Source organism: Poromitra crassiceps (assembly GCF_964638095.1).
Source record: "Poromitra crassiceps genome assembly, chromosome: 6".
Lineage (NCBI taxonomy): Eukaryota > Metazoa > Chordata > Actinopteri > Beryciformes > Melamphaidae > Poromitra > Poromitra crassiceps.
In genome coordinates this window covers 38,828,788-38,843,362 of record NC_139627.1, presented here as the reverse complement: position 1 = coordinate 38,843,362, position 14,575 = coordinate 38,828,788, and the positions used below count along the sequence as shown (strand labels likewise).

The following is a 14,575-nucleotide window of genomic DNA, read 5'->3' as shown; positions in this document are numbered from 1 at the left end:
AGAGCAACTACACCGCACCCAAATATGTGGTGGTGATTGTGAAGCCTGACACGACACCCAATGGCGAAAAGTAGGGCACTGAACCGATCCCCCGCCACCGGCCGGCCAGTGCCCTGTCACCCTCCATAGAGTACACCAGGTGGTGACATCACCTGGCACAAAGACCAGCCAATAAGAGAGGGCCAGCCCAGGCAGCAGCACACCCCCACCACTAGGTGTCAGGCCCTACACGGGTTTGGGTGCAGTCACTGTCTAATCACCTTACCCCAGAGGTGAACTCGGACCTCTAAAAAGCAGTCCTGACATGTCCTGACATTTTGATGCCAAGTGAAAGGCTAGACAGTAAGGTCCCTGTGTGTGTGTGTGTGTGTGTGTGTGTGTGTGTGTGTGTGTGTGTGTGTGTGTGTGTGTGTGTGTGTGTGTGTGTGTGTGTGTGTGTGTGTGTGTGTGTGTGTGTGTGTGTGTGTGTGTGTGTGTGTGTGTGTGTGTGTGAGTGAGATAGCCTATTTCCATGTGAGAGGGACCATGTGCATAGGCCGGGGTTATTGTCTGTTCAAACGGTGTTGTGTGTACATGAATGTAGGCCCTGTTTGAACAGAGGTTGTATGTGCTTGTGAAGTGCAATGCTAACATCAGGCCTGGGGCTAATGCTAACATCAGGGTCAGGCCCGGGGCTAACATCAGGGTCAGGCCCGGGGCTAAGGTGACCAGATGTCCAGACAGTCCCCGTTTTTGGTGACCTGTCCCCGGCTGGAGCTGTCCCTGAAAATGTCCCAGATGACTCTAGCTCTAGCAGGCTCATTGTTAAATCTCATGTTTTGCTGCTTCCTGCTCTTCCAGGAAAACATTGAAAAAGCAATTAGCTTTGGAGAATGCTGCTGGAGAACACATTGACATTTTGTAAAGGGGCACAGTGAATTAGTATGTGTGTGTGTGTGTGTGTGTGTCTGTGTGTGTGTGTGTGTGTGTGTGTGTGCGTGCGTGCGTGCGTGCTTGTGTGCGTGCGTGCATGCGTGTGTGTGACTGTGTGTGTGTGTATTATTTCATACGTAATAACATTGGATATTTTAATGATATATTGATTGCCGGACTGGAAATGTCCCTGATTTTCATTTGAGAAATCTGGTCATCTTAGGCCAACATCAGGGTCAGGCCCGGGTGTATTGCTAACATCAGGGTCAGGCTAAGGTGACCAGACATCCCCGACTTTCGGCGACAGTCCCCCCGTTTTTGGGGACCTGTCCCCGGCTGGAGCTGTCCCTGAAAATGTCCCAGATTTTCTACTGGCGTCTGTGGCCGATATGACTCTAGCTCTAGCAGGCTCATTCTTAAATCTAGAGTGGAGATACTTACAGGGTATGACTGTAAGACCTACAGCATCCATTGGGACCAACAATGCCATGATACCTTGTCGGGAAGGAAGGGGGCTAAATAATACATTTTGAAAAATCGGCATATGGTCAATTTCAAAGGGGACCCTTGATCTCTGACCTCAATATATCTGAATGAGAATGGATTCTGAGTACCCACGAGTCTCCCCTTTACAGACGTGCCAACTGGCCAACCATTCAAGCAAAAAGGTTGCGGGAGGCTTACGGGCGGGTTAAAAGCATAATAAGCATCACATGTCTATGTTTTGATCCAGGCATCCAACAAGTGTTTACATGTTTTGCTGCTTCCTGCTCTTACAGGAAAACATTGAAAAAGCAATTAGCACCGAAAATACTTTTTGAGAGCTGAGGCTATTCATAAAACATCCGGCATAGGTAATAACATTGGATATTTTGCCGGACTGGAAATGTCCCCGATTTTCATTTGAGAAATCTGGTCATCTTAGGCTAACATCAGGGTCAGGCCCGGGGCTAATGCTAACATCAGGGTCAGGCCCAGGGCTAATGCTAACATCAGGGTCAGGCCCGGGGCTAATGCTAACATCGCGGTCAGGCCCGGGGCTAATGCTAACATCAGGGTCAGGCCCTGGGCTAATGCTTACATCAAGGTCAGGCCCAGGTGTAATGCTAATGTAGCTTCAGAAATGGCATGGCTTCACTACCGCTCGGCTATCGTGCTGGCCCTTTAGCCGAGTGGTTGAGGTCCTGAGTTTATAGCCGGCCTGACGCTACACTAACATCAGGGTCAGGCCCGGACTTGAGGGTGGATGACAAAACAGGAGGAGACGGGGGAGAAAGAAATGAGGAGTTAGGTGGAGATGGGGGAAATAGAGAGGAAGAAATAAAAGTGTGGTAGTTGACGGGCTGATGTTATTGGAAAAGTGGAAGCGTTGTTTTCCACAACAGAGAGGATCATCTGAAGGTCACGGGTTGAGTTGGTCATTTAAATGCACCGTTCAAGACAAGATGTCCAGATCTCAGTAGAATTAGTTCTGTTGTATCACTTCAAGAGGATTGCCTGTGCAGATAATTGAGTCCGTTTCTGGATGTCATGGAGGAATTGGATGTTCTGTGCATCTACGTATATACAGTACAGTACACATGACTCAGAGGGACCAGAACAAAGCTACAGTAAATAAAGTCATGTGACACCTTTGGGATGCATGCTGCGCGTCATCATGGAGTTGAAGGCTGAAAGTATTTTCCTTCTTATTTTGCTTCCTAAGGCAAATAAATAAATGGGATTCTTGAATAAAGTTGTCAAAGTGTTTTCTTAACTTTAAGATAGATGACCTTCCATTTGTCTTGTTCATTTGTCGTGATCTGTGCATGTGCCCGAGTGAAAAGGTAATCCCCTAAATGTATGAGATTAATCTTAAGGAAATCATGAGGCATCACAATTAGGAGGCTACTTAAGAACGCCGACTTAAGGACCTCTGAATTCTGTCAATGAATCTGGCCTCACGCAGCTCTGGATGACTGGCTGCCTGTGAGTGAGGAAGGAACGGATCAGACCAGATATCTTGGAGGAACATATTAGAAGGACTCAACCAGAGTCCATGGAAGAGACCAACGTTGTCCTGGAATGTTCTCTCTGCTAACCCAGAACAGACGATGACAGATCAAATGACCAGGCTCAGAGGACAGACAAGGACAGGATGATTTGCTATCTGACTGCCACCATGCATGAACCTCAGATAATAATGAAGCTGTTGTTTCGTTTCCAGTTCAACACACTGAACGCCATCTACATGTATAATATAGTTAATATTCAGTGATATTGCAGTGGTCATTTCAAAAGTTTTGGCTCAAGTGTTTCTCCCTGCTCCTACGTTTTGTGTATCTTGGGTAGGGATGGTGGTGGTGGTGTAAAAAGAAAAAGAGAGTAATACCCAATGAAGAGACAATATTGTCCACTTTGTTAATAACACAATATTCTAATGTTAAAATTGAAGAAGAAAACCTTAATTATGGCTGATATTGACTGCCATTTATGACGAGATGAGACAGACAGCTGAATGAAAGATACCACTCATCTATTAGCCTATTGAATGGCATTTTTCAAAATATAAGATCCAATGTAGCCTAGAAAACTAGATTATCAATACTGTGTTCGCATTAACTGAGTTTGTTACATTTTAGACAAAAATGAAGCAGTTGCTCACTAAAAAATGCATATTGAAAGTTCAGGCAAAAAAATGTCACAGACGGTCATTTGTCTTTCAGACTTTTACAAAACATATAAATATAATGTCCAGACCATCGACAGGTCCAGACCAGCAACATTAGACTTATAGTATGACAGCTCCATCCTGAAGCTTGATTTCTCTGAGATGTGACCACACTGCCCTTTTCTTACCTCTTTTGAAATCTTGACTCGTCGCACAAATTGATTATTGGTTCGCAATTCTTTTTTTTAATCTTATGCTAACTGGGAGTATTGGAGATCAACCCCCCCCCCCCCCCCCCCACACACACACCTAGCACCTGATAGATATGAATTGACATTTGAATTCATTGTTGTTTTTTTGTTCAGAGGTTTGTGAATTTCAGACCTAGGCTTGCTCAACTTGCAGGATCTCCATACTACTAGATCTTCCCAGTTGTTTACCAGTAAAGACTGATGGAAGATGCTACTGCCAGCTTCTGATTATTATGATCAACTATGCCACCCAAGATTTAATTCAGTTCTATCTTGACAGACAATGGACATATACTGTCCCCCCTGTACCTACTGGAGATGTGTGTGAACTGTGAAGAGTCTGTTTTTGATGACAAGGAAGGCAGTAAAGAGTTAGAGCAAGCTTTGTAGAAAGCAAAGACTTGAAAAATTACCAGATTGGTGAAAACATAAATACAATTTGGCCTACTGTTTGTAAAGGCAGTGTGGTACATATTGAGCTCAGTGTCAGGGAGTGACCAAAAAACTGTAGAATATACATGTGTTAGTACTGCCTCCCTCTGGTCTATTCAAATATCACATACAGAGAGACTTCCAAAGATTTTTTTTATTTATTTCAACAATATTAGCCTCATGTACACTGCCTTGCAAAAGTATTCAGGTCCCTTGACTCAGGCCCAGTTTTACAGGGGTTACATCCCAGGTTAGAATGCACAACCTCTCTCTCTGAAGGCAGCTGACATACACAGTGAACCACAAAGGTACTGCCACTGATGCTGTAATTCTCTCTGTATGACTTTTGTAGTGGCTGGCTATAGGTCAAAAGGATATATTTTAGCTTTTAGTCAATTTAGAAATAGTTAAGTAGCTAATCTGTGGGCACTTTCTTCTCTTTCCTCTGGTTCTCAATTCAAAACTGAGACTCGAACACACGACCTCAAAAGCCATTGAGGGCACAACGCTACTGGGCAGCAAGCTAACCCTCTGTGCCACCAGGTCAGACCTCATAAGACTGGTTTTAGGGGGGGGGCATACATTAAATTACACCCACTTCGGCAGGCACCACTACACCACGGTCCACGGGTCTTTAGGTGAGTGCGTGGGACAGACAAGTTCAGTTTGTTTGACCTAAGGGAGCAAGCGCAGACGACCAAGTGCAGAGCAGGAAAGAGCATTACAATTACAATAGTGAAGAAATAAGGTATTTACATACGGCTGGTCATTTGGATGACCAGGTGAGCCGAAGCAGTTTTGGTTGGTAGAAACAGAAGGACAATCCAGGCACTCCAGTTGTAAAAAATCACGTTGAGGAAGGACGCTTTGATTGGTGTTGAACATCTGATGTAATGGTGTGAAGGAAGCCTATTGGTCAGCTGATAGTTGTATACTACTATGTTATAGCACTTGTAACTGGCTCTCCTTCTACATTAGCTTTGATTCAGACACTGGACAACAGAGTAGACAGAACAGACTCAGCTCTGCTCCGATCAAAAACCTTGTCTAAACATCTGTATTCCGACTACTGAGATACTTCAGTTTGCTACTATCGACTACTGCCTTACATACTATTGACATACTTCTTCTCAGGGCCTTCTGAGTCATCAAATAATTCATTTCTATTGGCAATAGTTCATAAAACAAAAAACTGGAGAAGACATCATGGCAGTGAAGAAGAATTCCACCTCCTGTCTCGTCTCCCTCTTCCTCCTCGTCATCACCACTCTGTGTGCAGAGTCCTTAACTGTCCCAATTCGAGGGTTCATCTTTGTGAATGAGAGCATGACCTGGCAGGAAGCCCAAGCCTACTGCAAGCGGGCTTACACTGACCTGGCCACCATCAGGAACAAGAATGTGACTGAAGCCCTCCTGCCTAATGGTACAAATGGCGGATGGGTTGGTTTGTATCGCAACGCAACCAATACCACCTCTGACTGGGGGTGGTCGGGAGGAGAGGCGGCAGACTCTCTGCCATGGGAGGTGGAGAACAACCGCAGCACTGAGAAAAACTGTGTTCAAGGAGAAGGGAGAGCCGTGGGTGGCTAAGGAGTGTGGGACAAAGGGCCCTTTCTTCTGTCACGATGACGAGATGTTCCTTATCGTCAAAGAGAAGAAGAGCTGGGAGGAGGCGCTGGAGGACTGCAGGAGCCATGGCTATGACCTCGCCAGCCTGACGCCCGAGGTGGACCTCCGCTATGCCCAAGACCTGATCCAGGAAGCCGGGACTGACCAGGTAGGAGGCACAAGAATTCAAGTGTGAGAATTTAGCTGACACCAGCAACAGGCCACATTTTCTGTGACCTTTTCATAATATGAATACATTTCCATTTCAGCAATATTTGATATATATTGTAGGCCTACTATCATCAAAACTACTTGATTTCTTCCCGCTGTGCTAATAATGAACACAAAGCTTGTGTTGTGATTGGTTGCTGTCTCATCTCTCATACCCAGTACAGGGAACTAGCCATCTTTCTCAGGCATGGCACACTGTTTTTCACTCTCATGTATAGTATGTACAGCAGTCATGGCTCTCCAATGAAAACAAGAATAGATTCTCTGACATGGGCTGGCAGCTCCCCAACTACTCAATAGCAGGGAAATGCTGATGTACACTACTGTACTTTGAAGGACACATTTCAGTTTGGTAATCATTGTATGAAAGCTATAATAGAGGTAACTGTTTATTCATCAGACTTGGTGTCTTCCTGTGTTTCTACCTGTGCACAGGAGGACATTGCTGTTAATGTAGTTTTATTTTTTGGTCATGTTTTTTTCCTGAAATATGTGCACATACAGTATACTTCATGTTGATTTTGAATAGATGTTCAATTTTCAGTTGATTTGTGTACTTGAATAAACATCTTTGCACAAAAGTGTCTGTGAATGTCTTTTTTCCATTTCTTATGATTACAATATTGTTTTGTCTTAGTTTTTAGATTTTGCTTTTTATTTGTGTTTCTTTTTCTTTTCTTTCATTTTCTTGTAGTCTTTTTCTTATTTGCTTTTACTTGATGTTTTATTTTTTGTGTTCTGTGTTGTCATTTGGTTGATTCTTTGTCTGTTATGTACTGTAACGTGTTTTGTTGTCTTGGACCCCGGGAAAACTAGCGGTCGAATAGGCGTCAGCTAATGGGGATCCTTTTAAATAAACAAATAAACAAATTTCCCTCTAAGTCATGACTGCTGTGCCAAGGCCTCTTTCACAGTTGGTCTCTTTTATACAGCAATAATACAAAATTAATAAAAAAAACTAACTAAACTAATTCAAAAGAACACATTTTCAGTAGAATAAGAACAAATCTTTATTGGAAGCCAGCCATAAATAATTACAGCACAACAATCACAGGCTAAAGAGAAAATAAATAAACAGCTTAAAATTGGACCCTAAGCAAAGACGTAAATAACAGTTTTATGTTATTTATGTTAAAATATGTTTTGCTTGAAAGAAAGAAAACAAAAACTAAGCACCAACAAACAAACATACTGTACTTCCTTCATATATCCATGTTTCTTTGGAGGTTCTACAACTCTCTTCAAGTTCCACCACGCTTACAGTAGCCTAAAAGTCTAAAGACTATCCCCCCCAGGCACAGACAGGCCTGCTTTGTGAAACCAAACCTTTCTGTTTATAAACACTGTGAACTCACTAAGTCTTGTTCCAATACAAGAAGAAAACTGCCAACAGCCAACACCGTCTGGGGGTTGGCTGTTTTGTGCCAAACTACCTGCCAAACAAAGTGCAGTTATATGCCAAACTCACCACTCCCAATGTGCTTTGTAAGAGTGACACACTTTCAAGTCAACCAGGTACAGTGTCATTCCAGTCATTTTATCATCATTGACAAGGTTTCCCCATTGTGGCATTTTGAGCCACTAGGTGGAGATATTAACCCGCCTGCCTGTATCGAGCTACAGATCAGTTGTCAAATCAAAAACTACAGACTAAAGAAATGTGCATAATACATTGAAGGTGCACAATGTATCGCAACTGTGAGGCTTCCAACAAATCCATACCTACTTCAAAAAATAAGATAAAAGATTGGTTACTTGATAACCATTAACTACAAGGTGAACACATGTAAAAACCATAGCATTGGCATTGCATAGGCATTCTTACTGAGTAATGACACAGTAATTAAAAAAGAAAACAAATATTGTAATAGGCTACTCACGAGAATCAAGTTACATTCAAGAGTAAATGAAAGAGTAAATCAAGGCAAGACAGATGGAGTCTTTTAAAATATATTTCAATATAATAGGCTACTAGTCTACATATGGCCTAGCCTACCTATGGCCTAGTGCATATTTACAAGCTAAGCATAAACCTAAAATTACAGCAAATAAAAATCACCTTCACAGATGAGAAAACAAGAGAGAAAAAAAATCATTTAAGACTATTACCCAGAGTCTCTCTTAGGTTTACATCATCAGCGTTGCTGTGCAGAAGCATCATGTTGGCTCGCCCATCCACATCCACCAGGAGGCAGGAGACGGTCACAGAGACACATTGTCATCAGACAGCGAGCACTCGGACAGCGAGCGCTCTTGACGCTCGCGTGTGGTAATGTGAGTGAGGAGGTCAATCGCCGTCACGACGCCAAACACCATCTGCCTCCGACAGGCCGACCCATCAGCCATATCTACAGAGAGAGAAGAAGAGATATGTTTGTAGGCCAGAGAAAATGAGAATTTGTTAGACTGACATCTTTTTTTTAACCTTTATTTATTCAGGGGTCAGGGAGTCTCACTGAGAGCAATGCTGTCTTTTTCAGGAGCGCCCTGTTCACATTCACACCTGGAAACTGATCAGAAAAGCCACATTCTGATATGTAGGCCACTGAGCAGCTCCACTGGAGCAGTTGGGGTTTAAGGGCCTTGCTCAAGAGCACCTCAGTGGTGGGAATGACGGAGGGGCAAATGCTGCCTTCTCACTTTCCCCATCCTGTCGGTCCCGGGGATTGAACTAACGACTTTCCGGTCACAAGCTTGCTACTCTAACCGTTGGGCCACCACTGCCCCTAATCTGATTGGAACCAACATCCAAAACTCACTACAAGATGAAGAATGTGAATGTGATTGTATTGTGAGATTGGTGCGTTATGCTGTGACTGTGATTATGCAGCCAGATGATCATAGCACATTGTTATGGAAATGATTAGTAAGGCCAAAGCATTTGACCTTTTGCTTATGGCTGGCAATTATACCAAGTTAAATCCATCTGTTTGCAAAAAGTTATACAACAAAAGTAACTTCCTTTTACTAGAAGCCAAAAAGTTTTCTATTATTGTTTCAAGCGACTGTAGGAGGATTGTTGCTAACTTTCCTTTATTGGATGATCAGAGTTACACAATGATGTTGTTTCTTGGGACATCATTTGAAATAGGTAATGATAGAAAATAATTTTAGCTACTGATATAGATCACAAATACCTGTGTGACCGATCTATACATACTGTATTGATCAAGTTAACTTTTCCATATAAGAGAACTTTGGCTTGAATTTGGTTGAAAGTACATTTGCACTTAAAAACGTCTAAAGTAAAGGTATTCAGATCCATTCGATTTTGGCATATTTTGTTGTGCTAGTAGCCTAACTTATTTTCAAATGCACTTATTCGTAATTACATTCTATCAAAGTGAAAACAAACTTGTAGAAATGTAATTGAAAATGTTAAATTAAGATAAGAACACTATTTTGCATACAGTTAAGTATTTTATTTTTTATTTTTTATTACTTTATTTTTTCTGGTGTTGCTTTCAAAGGAGGCGGTCGCATTTTCTCCTCTCCTCTTTCCCTCTCCCTATTCCCTCTGCTTGCTACCCGGAGCCAATCTTGCACTTGTCTCTTTGAAACTACAAATATGGATTATATGGATATTAAGCTGGTCTCTCAACGCAATCGACAAAATTAATGCGGGGTCCGGGGACGAAACATGGCAGAAAAGCAGGTCATGGGCCAACATAGAAGTGATTAACTTTCCACGCCCACTGGCCAAAAGGGGGCATGGCAATGGGCGTTTTCAACTATAAAAAGGCACCTAACTTCCAAATGGATTGACTAACACCACAAAACTTTGTAGAAAGGCTCGTTAAAGGGCCAAGGACGAACTCATTAACCTTCCACACCCACTGGCCAAAAGAGGGCATGGCAATGGCCGTGGCCAATCACAAAAAGGCGCTTAACTTCCACACGGATTCCACACGTAACACCACAGATTCCACACGTAACACCATAAAACCTTGCAGAAAGGCTGGTCATGGGCCAAGGATGAACTGATTAACGTTCCACGCCCACTGGCCAAATGGAGGGGCGGTAATGGGGGTAGGCAAACAGAAAAATGCGCCACCATGCTGTGGCAGAGGTATGCACTCTACCAAGTGCCCTCTCTAGTTTATACTATTCTACTGTGTTCTTGCTAACAAAGCTGAGATCAGGTCTCTTCACTGGCCGAAGCAAAGGGGTTACATTTTTATACAAACATATTGTCTTTGTTCGATTCATTTTCTCAATTCACGTGCATTTCTTCTGTTTTGTTTTCTAGATACAACAGAGTGCTTTGCATAGAACTCACACAGACAATCCAGAATAAAGGCATTTTGAAATAACTTCATAGCACAGTAAAATGTGCCAAGTCAAGGGGTCTGAATACTTTTGCAAGGCAGCAGTGTACATGAGGCAGCAGTGTACATGGGGCTCCTGTGAACTGCTGGACTTTGGGTTAGGTTACAGCCCCCACAAAAACGGATTGGCGATTACATCTTGTTCTCAAGGCTGTGAAAAAGATAGCTACGCTTTTTCAGATGAATCATCTAACATTAAACTGTACATGTGCATTTGACAAATCTGATCTCTTACCAAAGATAAGAGAGTCTATGCTCAAGCAGCATTATCTGCTTCATTACAATGTATGGGGGGGCAGTTTGCTAAAGGGACACCCCAATACAGTGTTTGGATTGGCTGGGGATGTTAATTTGGTGACTGGATTCCTCAGTCACTCAGAGATGAACCAGGAGACGCACTATTAATGACCCCTGAACCTTGCAGCTCTGGGTTTTTATTGGTCAAGAGAGCATGGCCAACTGGCCAACAGAACAGATGGCAAATGAGTTCTCTGCATATAATGGCTCTCAAAGACTGAGAAAGGAAAACCAAAGAGAAGGCTTAAGCAAGGCGTGTCCAGAGTAAGGAATGGGAGAATGTGTGGGAACCAAGTGAGAGCATGTTGAAACAACGTAGAGAGAACATTATTTGAGGACAAAGTAGCTTACACTGGATCTGATCATGCACCACCAGTGCAAAGTGGTCCGTCTCGAGGATACGAGACACCTTCCCCAGGTTGTCTGTCAGGCGCACCTGAGAGCAAAGTGAAGTGAGATTGAATATTATGTAGGCAATTAAATATGAAATATCCATTACATAAATATGTTTAACGTCTCCATTTCTGTCTGTCTCTCGACGCCATGCCACCATGCACGTGTTTCTACTCATGTGCATGCATTTGACTGACCTGTTTGAATTGCTTGTAGAGCACCTTGCTGACGGGGTCCGAGGGTCTGACCTTCCCAGCCAGCACAGAGGACAGCATGTTCCCCAGAGTCACCATCCCCAGGATCATACTGAGCAGAAACAAACAGATAACAAACCCCTTTATCGACTGCTGATAATTGTCCTTGTGATAATGTAGCTATAGAACAAAGAGATTTACCCTGACTCGTCAACGACTGGGGCCTGGTCGAATGCCTTCTCCTTCAGGATATTAATTGTCTTCTGGCAGGACACTGAGGGCAGGACGGTGAGTGGGGCACACAGGTTCAGACCCTGGAGAGTTAGGTTCCACCACCTTATTGAGAGAGGGAGTGGGTGGAAGAGAGGGATGGACAGAGGAACAGAGACAGAGGAATGTCCAATTTAAAAGCCATCCATGGTTTGGTCTAGTTATCCGTTTTTTTGTCACGTTTCTCACCAGGGTTTGGAGATCATCTGGTCCTCCAGGCTGAGGAAGCCCTTCTCACACATCCACTTGTCACTCAGGAACTTGGACCTGGATGCAAAGAGATCAGCAAACACATTTGAGCATATTAAGCTCAGGGTTTCAAGCCAGGTGCATGTCTTAAAGGAGAATTTCGTTTTTTTTAACCTGCAGCCCTCTCCTCACATTAATTGTGATCTGACGACTCACCCAGTGTTCTCCGCAGCGTTTTTGTCCATCCTAGGCGTTGTTTTGAGATCAATAGTGTCCAAGCCAGTCCTAGAATGGAGCTCATTTTCGCCTGTCGGGTCAGTGAGACACAACTCTCGTCAAGTCCCGCGAGACTTTCCTGACGAGAGTTGTGTCTCACTGACCCGACAGGCGAAAATGGGCTGCCTGTAACTACCGGTGAAAAGAGCCCGGGGGAGAAATGCAGTCTGATCGTTCCTTAGGGAACAGTTTATGACGACATGCGTCGAAAACGGGAATAAAACTGTCCATTTAGATGGAGGAAAAGCACGCTGCCACTTGGCCCCCACGGAGGTCCATTCTAGGACTGGCTTGGACACTATTGATCTCAAAACAACGCCTAGGATGGACAAAAGCGCTGCGGAGAACACTGAGTGAGTCATCAGATCATAATTAATGTGAGGAGAGGGCTGCAGGTTAAAAAAAAAACTAAATTCTCCTTTAAGTCTAGCCTCTAATCCTGTGCCATGCAGGGCTGAGAGTCTGCAGGTTTTCACTCCAGCAGGTAATTTCATTGGATACTTCTTCCTCTCTGGTCTATATCAGGTCATTTCACTGGATAGTTCTTCCTCTCTGGTCACTCCAGCAGGTCATTTCACTGGATAGTTCTTCCTCTCTGGTCACTACAGCAGGTCATTTCACTGGATAGTTCTTCCTCTCTGGTCTACAGCAGGTCATTTCACTGGATAGTTCTTCCTCTCTGGTCTACAGCAGGTCATTTCACTGGATAGTTCTTCCTCTCTGGTCACTCCAGCAGGTCATTTCACTGGATAGTTCTTCCTCTCTGGTCTACAGCAGGTCATTTCACTGGATAGTTCTTCCTCTCTGGTCTACAGCAGGTCATTTCACTGGATAGTTCTTCCTCTCTGGTCTACAGCAGGTCATTTCACTGGATAGTTCTTCCTCTCTGGTCACTCCAGCAGGTCATTTCACTGGATAGTTCTTCCTCTCTGGTCACTCCAGCAGGTCATTTCACTGGATAGTTCTTCCTCTCTGGTCTATATCAGGTCATTTCACTGGATAGTTCTTCCTCTCTGGTCACTCCAGCAGGTCATTTCACTGGATAGTTCTTCCTCTCTGGTCACCCCAGCAGGTCATTTCACTGGATAGTTCTTCCTCTCTGGTCTACAGCAGGTCATTTCACTGGATAGTTCTTCCTCTCTGGTCACTCCAGCAGGTCATTTCACTGGATAGTTCTTCCTCTCTGGTCACTCCAGCAGGTCATTTCACTGGATAGTTCTTCCTCTCTGGTCTACAGCAGGTCATTTCACTGGATAGTTCTTCCTCTCTGGTCTACAGCAGGTCATTTCACTGGATAGTTCTTCCTCTCTGGTCACCCCAGCAGGTCATTTCACTGGATAGTTCTTCCTCTCTGGTCTACAGCAGGTCATTTCACTGGATAGTTCTTCCTCTCTGGTCACTCCAGCAGGTCATTTCACTGGATAGTTCTTCCTCTCTGGTCTACAGCAGGTCATTTCACTGGATAGTTCTTCCTCTCTGGTCTACAGCAGGTCATTTCACTGGATAGTTCTTCCTCTCTGGTCACTCCAGCAGGTCATTTCACTGGATAGTTCTTCCTCTCTGGTCACTCCAGCAGGTCATTTCACTGGATAGTTCTTCCTCTCTGGTCACCCCAGCAGGTCATTTCACTGGATAGTTCTTCCTCTCTGGTCACCCCAGCAGGTCATTTCACTGGATAGTTCTTCCTCTCTGGTCACTCCAGCAGGTCATTTCACTGGATAGTTCTTCCTCTCTGGTCACCCCAGCAGGTCATTTCACTGGATAGTTCTTCCTCTCTGGTCACTCCAGCAGGTCATTTCACTGGATAGTTCTTCCTCTCTGGTCTATATCAGGTCATTTCACTGGATAGTTCTTCCTCTCTGGTCACTCCAGCAGGTCATTTCACTGGATAGTTCTTCCTCTCTGGTCTACAGCAGGTCATTTCACTGGATAGTTCTTCCTCTCTGGTCACCCCAGCAGGTCATTTCACTGGATAGTTCTTCCTCTCTGGTCACCCCAGCAGGTCATTTCACTGGATAGTTCTTCCTCTCTGGTCACTCCAGCAGGTCATTTCACTGGATAGTTCTTCCTCTCTGGTCACCCCAGCAGGTCATTTCACTGGATAGTTCTTCCTCTCTGGTCACTCCAGCAGGTCATTTCACTGGATAGTTCTTCCTCTCTGGTCTATATCAGGTCATTTCACTGGATAGTTCTTCCTCTCTGGTCACTCCAGCAGGTCATTTCACTGGATAGTTCTTCCTCTCTGGTCTACAGCAGGTCATTTCACTGGATACTTCTTCCTCTCTGGTCTACAGCAGGTCATTTCACTGGATAGTTCTTCCTCTCTGGTCTACAGCAGGTCATTTCACTGGATAGTTCTTCCTCTCTGGTCACTACAGCAGGTCATTTCACTGGATAGTTCTTCCTCTCTGGTCACTCCAGCAGGTCATTTCACTGGATAGTTCTTCCTCTCTGGTCACCCCAGCAGGTCATTTCACTGGATAGTTCTTCCTCTCTGGTCACTCCAGCAGGTCATTTCACTGGATAGTTCTTCCTCTCTGGTCA

General features: G+C 44.1%; 1 protein-coding gene across 3 annotated transcripts in view; it reads right to left on the bottom strand.

Annotated features, from left to right (window-relative positions):
* Positions 1-5,909: 5,909 nt before the first annotated feature.
* cbsb (cystathionine beta-synthase b) overlaps positions 5,910-14,575 on the bottom strand; it is a 28,848-nt gene continuing 20,182 nt past the window's right edge. For 2 of the 3 annotated variants that reach the window (XM_083638009.1, XM_083638008.1), the window contains exons 11-15: positions 11,756-11,833; positions 11,498-11,632; positions 11,300-11,408; positions 11,061-11,145; positions 7,083-8,432 (exon numbers count right to left, since the gene is read on the bottom strand). In XM_083638009.1, coding sequence (XP_083494135.1) covers positions 8,287-8,432; positions 11,061-11,145; positions 11,300-11,408; positions 11,498-11,632; positions 11,756-11,833 — 553 coding nt within the window. In that variant the 3' untranslated portion in view covers positions 7,083-8,286. Of the gene's footprint in view, positions 6,015-7,082; positions 8,433-11,060; positions 11,146-11,299; positions 11,409-11,497; positions 11,633-11,755; positions 11,834-14,575 lie in introns of those variants that run through there. The other variant, XR_014552750.1, reaches the window with a different exon arrangement.